General features: G+C 41.0%; 1 protein-coding gene across 7 annotated transcripts in view; it reads right to left on the bottom strand.

Annotated features, from left to right (window-relative positions):
• Positions 1-204: 204 nt before the first annotated feature.
• Positions 205-10,877, bottom strand: part of LRP5 (LDL receptor related protein 5) — a 266,220-nt gene continuing 255,547 nt past the window's right edge. For 3 of the 7 annotated variants that reach the window (XM_024109654.3, XM_065591997.1, XM_065591996.1), the window contains 4 exons: positions 8,033-8,275; positions 6,094-6,233; positions 1,220-1,317; positions 205-666 (listed from right to left, as the gene is read on the bottom strand). In XM_024109654.3, coding sequence (XP_023965422.1) covers positions 405-666; positions 1,220-1,317; positions 6,094-6,233; positions 8,033-8,275 — 743 coding nt within the window. In that variant the 3' untranslated portion in view covers positions 205-404. The remainder of the gene's footprint in view (positions 667-1,219; positions 1,318-6,093; positions 6,234-8,032; positions 8,276-10,877) is intronic. The other 4 variants (XM_008173018.4, XM_065591999.1, XR_006177230.2 and 1 more) reach the window with 3 other exon arrangements.

The following is a 10,877-nucleotide window of genomic DNA, read 5'->3' as shown; positions in this document are numbered from 1 at the left end:
GTGTGTGTGTGAGTGTGTGTGTGTGTGAGAGAGAGAGAGAGAGACACACGTTGACATACATTTTACAGACTTAAAAAGGGGACTTTAAAAAACCCACAAAGGCTCAACATCCTCATTCCTCCCCCCCCCCACACCCCGGTCCCTTGGAGGTCTAGTCAGTTTCCTGACTTCAATTAAAAAAAAGGCAATTATGGCACAAAAGAATGGAAATTAAATTAAAAAAATCAAATTTATAAATATTCTTCCACTGTACACATTTTCACAGCCCCACCCCATCCATTTTTATTCACATTTTCTTTTTTTAAATTCCCACCCCTATTTATTTTTAAAATCATAAAATATATTTTAATCTTTGTTCATATTTAAAAATATTTACAGTAAAAGACAAGTTCCTTCTATTAAGGTCATGAGGAGTCTGTACAAGGAGACGGAGGAGGGGGGTAGAGGTGAAAGTAACTTCGCTCTGTGGCGGGAGATGGAGGGCAGCTTTCTTCTGCTGACATATACTGGCTGCGAGGCGTGGGGGGAGGGGGATAAGGGTCTGAGTCTGAATTTAGATCTATGTAGTATTTGTTGGCCTTCCACCGGCTTGTGGTGTAGTCGCTGTCGCACACATCTGTGCTGCATGGTGTCGTGGGTGGAGCTATCCCTCGTATAAGGTAGGGTCTGAAAAGTTAACAGCTCAGTGTTAGTAGTGTTCAAAATTCTTAAAACACAAAAAAAACTTTGCATGAATTTTAAATGTAGATGAAAGGTGCTGGAGTGAAGACCTCCAAAGCACAGGTGTTACAGATGGGATTTTTAAAGGAGCATAAGAGAATTAGGTGCCACAAACTAGAACCACTTTATCTTGTTTTACACAGGGTGCTGAACTGCCGTCAGGTGATAGAGTCTATTTTGGCTGGATAATAACCAGCAACCTAGCAGTGAGAAGCTCTAGACCCGATTTCTAAAGCCCCAACCAATCACTCACATAATGTTTTCATTTTTCAGAAATGAACAGTTGCATTAGGACAAGAGTACAAGCAAATAAAGCGGATGTTTGATATAGTAACAAGAGTAACCACAGTCTGATGTGCCATTTAATCAAAGAGGAAAAAAACAACCCCTTTTTCTCCTTTAAAAGGTGAAGCTTTGAACAAGATTGGGTTTTTTCCTAGGCACAAAACCAAAGAGACCCCAACCTAAGAAAATGCCAAGCTTTCCGTCTGATCTGTACCTGTAAGATCTTGTTGTTGAAGGAATGTTTGATGAATAGAACATCTCTGTGTTATATAAGGAGCGATCAGTGGCTGGGGAAGGAGGTGGGTTCAAAATCTGTGGATGTTAAGAACAAATAAGGCAGAGGTTCAGTTTAATTCATTATAGAACAATACTTAGAAACAGAGAGAAAAACAGTATAAAAATATCTCCCATAGGTTGCTATTATCTCATCCTTAGTCTAGCCTCCTCTCCTTGTTTTCACATGTAGCTTCATAAGGATTCATAGATTTTTTTTTTTTAAGGCCATAAGGGTTCACTGTGATTTTCTAGTCTAGGCATAGCACAGGCCACAGAATTTCAGCCACCGATTCCTGCAGCGGAGGGAATTACGATTCCCTACTACGTAAGTGAGAGGTTAGGTGACTTGTCCAGTGTTACAAAGGAAAGCTGTGGTGGAGCCAGGAACTGAACCCAGTTTTCCAGAGTCTTTACCTAGTGCCTTAATCACAAGAGCTTCCTTTATTTATGATCATATAGACAGATCTCTTCCTTGTCAGACACTAATGGACCTGGAGCCTCCTCCACCCCCAGCTCTTATCCTGTCCCAATCAATGCTACTCAGGAGCCTGAGTTCCTTTACTAGGACCAGTTCACTCCATGTTTTCCCAGTAACTTTTTTTACTACTATTTTGAAAATCACACCAGTTTGACAAGGTCAGCAATGCAAAGAAGCTATTAGCCATGAATGCTTAAAATCTCCCCCCATCCTGCACCCAAAAAATGATTGATTAATTAATTGTTGGCAGCCCTTACAGCCCTTAAGAAAATAGCATTAATTATGCTTCAAGTTTAACACAAACATGCAGTGGAAATCCCCCCACCCACTCCATTTTTTTTTTAAATATTCCAGTCTATTCGTTTTTAGAGGAACAAAGTGAGCAGTAACATTTCATGTATTTCATGTTCTTTCTAGCACAGTTCAATTTAACAACAATACTAATGGGTACATCCTTGCCTCCCAGTGGCGTGACATGCATAAATCACTGATCAGTAAGATGGGAATGTGCCGCTAGGTATTCATTACCCTCTTCAATATACACCCAATCCCTCCTCCCCCACTGTCAGTGGAAAGAGAACTGTGATCTTCAACACCAATAAAACACAGATAAAATAATAACGCTTTGTGCCTTTCATCCAAGGATCTGAAGGTGATTTATAAATATCATGTTAAGCCTCCACACCCTTATAAAGAAGGTAAGGGATCACTGCAGTCACCACTAAAATACAGCTACTTCTGGGGTAAAAGGCAGCAGTTATTTAGCACTGCACCATAGGGAGATGAAGAATGATGTATCCACTGAAACGGCACATTTTATTTGAGCAGGAATTTGATTAACATCTGTATTCTTATTAAAAATGCCAAAGGAACTTTAATTATCACAAGTGGCCAGGACCTCAGTTTTATGCTGCATCTGAAAAACTGAACTTCCACCAGCACAGTGGTCTCAACATTGAGCTGGGGCATGTCATCAGTATTAACTCAGGGGGAAAGTACCACAACAACACTTCCACACTAACCCTACCAACAGTCTTGCATACACATCCAGCAGGAAGGGAGAAAAGACACAGCCCTATGGAGCTCCACACAATTACATCTTAAGGAATGATGAGCGATTGCCCAAGAGTACCCTATGGGAACACTTAGCAAGAAAGGAACAGACCATCCAAGAGCAGCTCCATCCACTCCTATTAGAGTTATCAGCTGAGTCAACAACACTTCACAATTCATATTAAAGTCAGCAGATCTCACTGAGGTTAGCTTTAACACCTGTGGCCAGAACCTCAACTGGTGTAAATTGGTCTAGCCCCATTGACTTCAATGGAACTATGTTGATTTACACCAGATGAAGATCTGGCCCCTGATCTTTATCGATTGCCAGGAGAACATCCATCAACACCACTCGTGTGTCTGTGCAGTAGCCACAATAACTAGGAAGATGACCAGAGACAGCTAGAAGCTCAGAGTTGTCTTGCCACAGCCTTTCTCCATAATCTTAAACTAAAACTGGAGGATTAGCTACCAGATCATAACTGGCCAGAGCGTCAGGGTCAAGTGATGGTTTACTGAGTAAAGGCTGCACAACAGCTTCCTTAACAGAATCTGGCATCTCACCTTCCCTAAGGGAGGCATTCAGTCTCCCTCAGCAATGAACCCTGTTATTCCCCACAGGCCTTCACAAACGTGGGTCCGAAGGAGGTGATGTGTAAAAAGGACCCCCAGCACCTCAATACTTCAGTGCAGAGCACTGGCCTAGCTCAACCAGATATGACCTTACATTTATCCCTTCCATGCTCATAAAACCAGGCATCTTGGCCCAAATCCACTCCATTTTTTCCTCACTGCAACCGGAAATTTCCTCATGTCTGGAGGCACTTGAGTCAGGTACCAAGTGAAGGCAGCTTGGATTAACTAAAATGGCCATAGCTCAAAACAAATCCCGACAATATGGTGGAGGCAAAGTACCTCTTGCTGGCCTCTCTTTGTGCTGCAGCATAATGCTTTTGTTATGCAGTTAACCTGTCAGTGACTTCAGTGAACAGACTCACTAGCTATCTTCCTGCTGCTTCATAGAATGAATGAATGAAACCCAAACTTACACAGTGCGACTCTTTGGTCCCATTTAGTGGCTAGTGAACATAGAGGTTTATGAGTCTGCCACAGCCTCCAAGCTAATGTTCCCGGTCCTTTAGCTCAAGCAGTAAAGGTTCAGATTTTATATCCAGAGAACCCTGCAGATGACTCAACCAAGGACTATGTTACAAATGGTGGCTTGCATTGGGGAGCTCAATTGTTGTGGACCTCTGTGTTAGTGGGAGGTACACAAAGAGCTGCACAATCTGCTATGATTGTCTTGTTTAGGTGGAGCTTGCATTGTGGATGGAGCGGAGCGGAGTGGTGTAGGAGAATACAACCACTTATTTTTTTGTCCAGTCTGCCCCTGCTAGCTAGTGGCAATTTAAATGTTAGCACTGTTCAGTATATCGCTGCTGATCATTTTAGCAGATGTGCCCAGCTACTCTGAAGTGACATGGAGAGATTGGGATCATCAGCAAAACTTAGAGCACACCACACTTCTTCCCCTCTCCACTCATCAGATCTCTGGTCATAACTCTCCATCCCCAGTGCTTCAAATATCAGACCTGTGTTTGCAGCTTATCTCTTTGGTGCTTTTTTATTGACCTCAATTAACACAGTGAAGGATAACAATGAAGTAGGAACAATTAGAGCCTGACTACACACAGGTTTTGTATTGGTCTAACTATATCTGTTTTGAAATGGATATATTTAAAGTGGTACAATCCCTGAAGTTAGAAGAATGAGCTATGCTAATATAAGCACCTTTACACTGATATAACTTTATCCACACTAGAGGTCTGTACCACTTCAACTGTATCAATTTCCAAAACGGTATAGTTACAGCAATATAGAACCTGTTTACAGACCACTTCTTAGGCTTCCTTGCTCATTTAGATTGACATATGTAAACTATTTACATTTTTAATCAGTAGGTGACACCCATGTGTGCACTATTTATCTATTTTAAAGTTGACCAGCAAATCCTGGTGGTTTTCCTGCCCCCACGAATATTGAATTAAAAGGGCTGCTAAGTTGGAGTTCCAAATATCTTTACAGACTCTTGACTCACTCCTTTGTTGTCCTAGTGAGTGGGGAAAAGAAACCAAACCAAGCTTTTCTGTATTGCAGAATCCAATAGACAGTTCAGTTGTATTCACAATTTTTCCTCACCCATCTACCCCCTTAAAAATTAAGAAATAAGATTATTGTTACTGCTAGACACAAGAACAATACATACTGGCTTCCAAATTCTTTTTTGATTTATTATAACGTATTAACTGTTTATATGTAAACATGTGTACACCCACCTCCCTTTACATACTAATTTGGCTCTCAACTGCAGTATGGACCATCTTAATCATTTTTGTCAAAGAACTTCTACTGCTTAGAGAGGCTGGCTCTGAAAGCTCATGTAAACAGAAGCATAAATGCATGTATTGCTTGCTCAGTGATGCTGAGAAGCAGCAAAATAACTGTACAACAAGATGCTGGTGCAAATAATCTCTGCATCCCTCTCCCATAAGTCACCAATGCCCCTTCCTCATTGGGTTTTATCATGCATCTCTCCCTTTTCATTTCCTAACCTCTACAGGCTTATTTCCTCACTGATGGAAATTTGGTTTCGGGACTAAGAATCTCATTTTCTAACAGTAAATCATGTAAAATCCAGAACCAGACAGCTGAAAAACCACAAAATGTTTTAAGCTTCAGCAACATACAATGGTGCCACTTTGTTTTTCTGGTGCTTGCATTTGGTTTTCTGAATTAAAGTTGAACACTTTGGATAAACAGTGAGCCAAGCTTAGTTTTTGAGTGTTTTCTTCCCCCGGCTGTGTTTTGTTGGTTTTCTCACTCCTGTGCATGCTTGATGCTTGTGGGATTATGCAGTGCCAAATGTCATCAGGTCAGTGACAGAGTTCAGCAGAGACAGAGGACTAGATATTTACAAGTACTCGGGATGTAAGAAAACCCATACAAAAAAAAAAAAAAAAAAAAGCACAGGAATGTCCTGGAAGAGCATCTTTTTAATAACACAACATGGTAAAGACCACGAGCACGATGCAATGCTCACTGGAATAAATGGAAGCCATTCTATTGAATTCAGTGAGCACTGGATTGCCCCACTGCTAAATGACATCATCCAAGACAGTCTTTATTAGCATTTCTCTAGTAGCACAAGTTTTAATCTGTCAGTTTTTTGGACAGAAATGGGAGGCCCTTTATCTCCTGTTGGACACATTTTCAAGACTTACCTGTGGGTAGAAAGTGGCTTTAGTGCTAGATGAACTACTAGAAGAGGCTCCAGTAACATGGTTTCTGTCATACAGAGGGGCACCGCTACTTCCTCCCATGAGGCTCATGGAGCTAATCATAGACTTTCCACAAGAGATGCCTGCAAGGAACCAGGACAAGACAAGGATACATGATTAGCTAACTACAATCTTATCTGCCATTGTAACAGAGAGCCAGATCCTCAGCTGATGTGAATCAATGTAGCTCCATTAGCCCTCACTGTCTGAGAAAGTAGTCTTGTTAATTTAAAGCTCATTCCTTTCCTTATTAAGAACAAAATCTTTCTTCTGCTACCAGCCAAGAGTACAACTCCGTTTTATAGCTTCCTCCTCAAGTCTTCTTGCCAATGCATGGATGATTCGGTTTATGATCCTCTACTCACTTTGAAAGTCAAAGGATACGGCCATGTCACAATCCAAAGTCACAATTTTAAAATAAATTAAATTAATGTATCAGTCACTGTTGCCTTGAGCCAGTGACTGACAGCAGCTGGACAATAAAGGAGTCTCCCCAAAGTTTTCTGTTTAAATTGTTTTTTGACCAAAAATTGGGTTTTTGACTAAATTTTTTTGCGAGAAGCATCTGCTTTCTACAGAAGATTTCAGTATTTCATGGAGAAAATAAAAGCTTGAAAACCAAAATATTTCCATTTCGGATATTTTGCCAAAAAAGCCACATTTTCCATGAAAAATGTTGACAAAAGCAAATTTTTTTTTTCAGTTTTGTCAACATTTTCCATGGAAAAAAATCCTATTTTCTGACCAGGTCTTGTCTCCATAAAAACTCAGAGGACTAGTTTCATAATGAGTATATGGTACAATATCAGCCTCTTCGATGATCAGGGAAACATTTGGTTTAGAAGTCACTTTTGAAGGTTTTGCCACACATGAAGTACTCATGGAAAACATGGTGTTTCATTCATAGAGATGCAGCCTACACAACTTATATTATTTTGACAATCAATCATATCAGGTGGCACGAATCCCTTTTGGAGCTGTCATGCTCACAGCCCATGCTGCCTTCTTCCTGCATAGTTCCAACATCTAGGGGCAGATTACCGTTGGTATAAATTGTCACAGCACCACTGGCTTCAACGGAGCCAGGAATTGAGGTATGTCTTCACTAAAGAGTTAGTCCAGGTGATTAGCACCTGGGTCTGAACACTTGGGTTAGTCTATTCCAGGTATAAGCAGTCACACTGCAAAGCCATATCTAATTTACTGTGTCCTCATTGGGGCTGCATTCGCTTGTGTCTCTAGAGGGCTTCTAGGGGTGTACCCTGCGGTTCTATGTGCTGTCGTGAGCTGAGCAGCTCTGCTATTCTTTTCCAGTGAATTGTGGAAGAACTTGTCTGTCCTTCTGGGCACCCAGGGCGATCGTGGGAAGGCACTGGAAGACTATCAGCACTCAAGTGATTTAGGCTGAGTCCTCACTGCAAAGTGGTTGGGTTATCAGTCTGAGTGACAGTGGCGCCTGATCTCTAACCTACACCCCCAGCTGGTCCAGCTAGCCCTGGTTTACGTACCATCAAACTTGGGTAAAAGAGTTGTGTGTGGGGATGGCAGAGGGGTTAGAGGCAATGCCCAAGAACATACCCATGATCTCCATAGTAACTATTAAGGGGAAGATTTAAAAAAAAATTTAGGCATCTCATGGAACTTTCAAAAGCACCCAGGTGTCTAACTTCCACTGAAAGAAACCTATCTGCATCTTTTGGCACCTAAAAACTTTTGCAAACGTGGCCCAATGGGCAGATAAGCACCAAAGTCCCACTGAAAGTCAATGGACGTTTGACATCTAACTTGCTTTGGTGCCTACAAAAACCAGCCCTACAGTTAGTATCCTGTAAAAATAAAATCCAGGTAACATAATAGTACTGATGAAATGCAGGATCCTTACCATCCTTACCAGTAAAAGTGCCATGCTGAGAACTCCCTGGAGCTATAAAATTAAGAGGGACATGAGGGGTTCCGCTGACATATTCATGCGGAAAAGGTCCATTGGGTCCAGCATAGCGCTGACACACCACTCGCTGGCAAACAAAATACATTCCTCCCATGACCAAAAGGGACAGTATGATACCAATGACAGGTCCAATAGCACTAACGTGGGGTTGAGGTTCATCTGAGGATGTGTTTTTTTCTGAAAAAAAGAAAAAAAATTCATTACATTGATGTATATGATGCTACTCTGGAAAAACCTCCATACTTGCTCCTAAAACCCCAGGCCAAGGGGAACAAGATAGAATGATCATACAATCATTCACACAGTGCACTATGCAAATATTTACATTACATTCACACACACACACACACACACACACAGTGTCCCTCAGGCCTTCTACATTCTGAATTATTGAGCAAGATTTTACATCTCCTCTCCTCCACCTATAGTGGCTAGGGACCTTCCGACCTCACCTACACTTTGCCCTCTAATAATTTACTGGAAGCCACTTTTAACTAATTTTTAAAATTGACTAGATTTCAAGCTGAAAGAGTCCCTTTAAAACATGAGACTTTTTCACTGTTGTAACAGCAATGATATAAACTTGTTCGGCTGGAAAAAAGTTAGCTGCCAGAAATATCTTCATACCATATTCATTATATCTATGGGGGAATTCAACCCTAACCCAACCTAAGGTCATGTTTGCTGTACAGTCATGCAAGCATTGAATCACACGTGAATCACTTTACTCATCTGAGTAGTCCCATGCAGGATCAGGTCCCTAATTTATAAAAGAAAAATCAGAGCAGACTGCAGCACAGATTAATATGGAGTACTGCACACTGGGCCTGAGGTCACTGCCATGTTAAAGATGAGAATGGCCAGAGAGCTGCACTGTAGAACTAGATCCTTAGATCTATCAGTGGGCAACCTTGGACATAATAGAGGGAGCACACGAGAGACTTGTGTTATGTGATGGGAAGAAGAGTGTCCTGGTCCATGACTGGGACTCTTAGGGTATGTCTACACTGCAATGTAAGCCGCGAGTTAGCAGAACTCAAGTTATCCCACCTGGGCTTGTTAACCTAGGGCTTGAACAGCTACACTCCTTTGTAACTCTAGATTAGGAATGGTTGAACTCTTGGTCCCACCCTGGGGATCCAGAATCTACACTGCATTATGCGGGCCGGAGTCCAATCACCCAGACTTCCTAGCACCCTCCCAAAGTGTGGCCATTCTATCCCTTTGTTCATGGTGCAGCATGGGAAAACTTGACTGTCCAGAGGACAAAGAAACTCGCCCTGTGGTATTGTGGGCTACTTTTGGTGGATGTCAGAGCACAAGTCCAGAGGGGCTGAGTCTATACTGCAAAGCAGTAGGGATTGAACCCTGACTCCTGGCTTGACTCAGGATAGGACCCTTCATCCCTGTGGGGACCTGGATCCAAGCCCTGGGTTAGCGTGATGTGTGTGTATACGGAAGGGGGTGGAGGGGATTAGGCTTGAACCTGAATGTGAACCCTGGGCTTATATTGCAGTGTAGACATACAATTAGACACTACAATAATACAAATAATAAACAATAACAATAATGCAGTTTATCTTCTGGTCTCTATTTTCATAGAAAGTTATCTGTGTCATTACTAAGTCAGTTTTAACTGAAGAATCAAATCACAGTTGGAATAAAATGAGACCACTTATATTGTAAACCAACACGTGCTCGCTTAGCCAAGAATACCTCCACATGTGCTATGCCTTCTGTTGAACTTATACAATAACATATCATGTTGAAATAAAATTATCATTAAAGGACAGGAAGAAAACCCATTCATTTATAGAGCTGTGAGAATTCTGCCCATCTTATTAACCGATGAACAGTTTAATTATTGAATAATGAATGGGACTGTTGATTGGCTATACACACATTGTTTTGATTTTTCAGTGGTTGAATGTATTATAACCATTAGTTTACTTTCCCTCCTAAAAACAAATAAATCTTTAGGATTTAAAATGTTCATTTTTTTTACATTTTTAGAAAATAACTGTTCTCACTTTTATTCTGAGGGGAGAAAGAGTTTTTCTGTCACATTTGTAAAAGTTTCTTTTTTACTCTTCAATGCAGTATAATGCCAAAGTGACAGCATCATATATGTTTGGTTATTGTTTTAATTACTTTGGTTATTGTTCATTTTTGTCATTGGCAGACACTTTCTTCTTTAAAACATGGTGATAGCTCTCCTGAAATTTTGCCCAACATCCCAAAAATATGTGACTTTCTGATTGAAATAGCCAACACACTAAAATGTATTAATCAGTATCATTAGCTTTCAGAGTTAACAGTGTGTTCTTGAGGCAACGGCGGGGCACGTCACACCTCTCCTTAAATTAATCCTGCACTGGGTCACACCATTGAGTCAAAGACTTATGGCAGGATCTGCAGAGGTGACGTAATCAGGAGCTGATTCGGCTCAGCAAACTCTGGTGTCTTTTTTTAATTAAATGAAATCTTAAATTCTGCAGAATCTCTTAGGTGGCCATGAGGGAAATGCTAGCTCAGCGTACCAACAAGCACAGGCTGAATCAAACCCATTCAGCAAGCTGATAACAATTCCTGCACTGGTTCATCGTTTGTCCTATTCCATTTGGCAAATCAATTATTTTTTTTATCCTTCCTGCGTTTTGAATGCAGCTGAGCATAACACAGCTATTCTGATTTAACAACTACTTCAGATTATATTATCAGCTCATCATGTCATGATAAAAGGATCTTCATGCCCCACTATCAACGACTGATGTCAACA

This window comes from Chrysemys picta, chromosome 4, assembly GCF_011386835.1.
Source record: "Chrysemys picta bellii isolate R12L10 chromosome 4, ASM1138683v2, whole genome shotgun sequence".
NCBI lineage: Eukaryota > Metazoa > Chordata > Testudines > Emydidae > Chrysemys > Chrysemys picta.
This window is presented reverse-complemented; position numbering and strand designations above follow the sequence as displayed.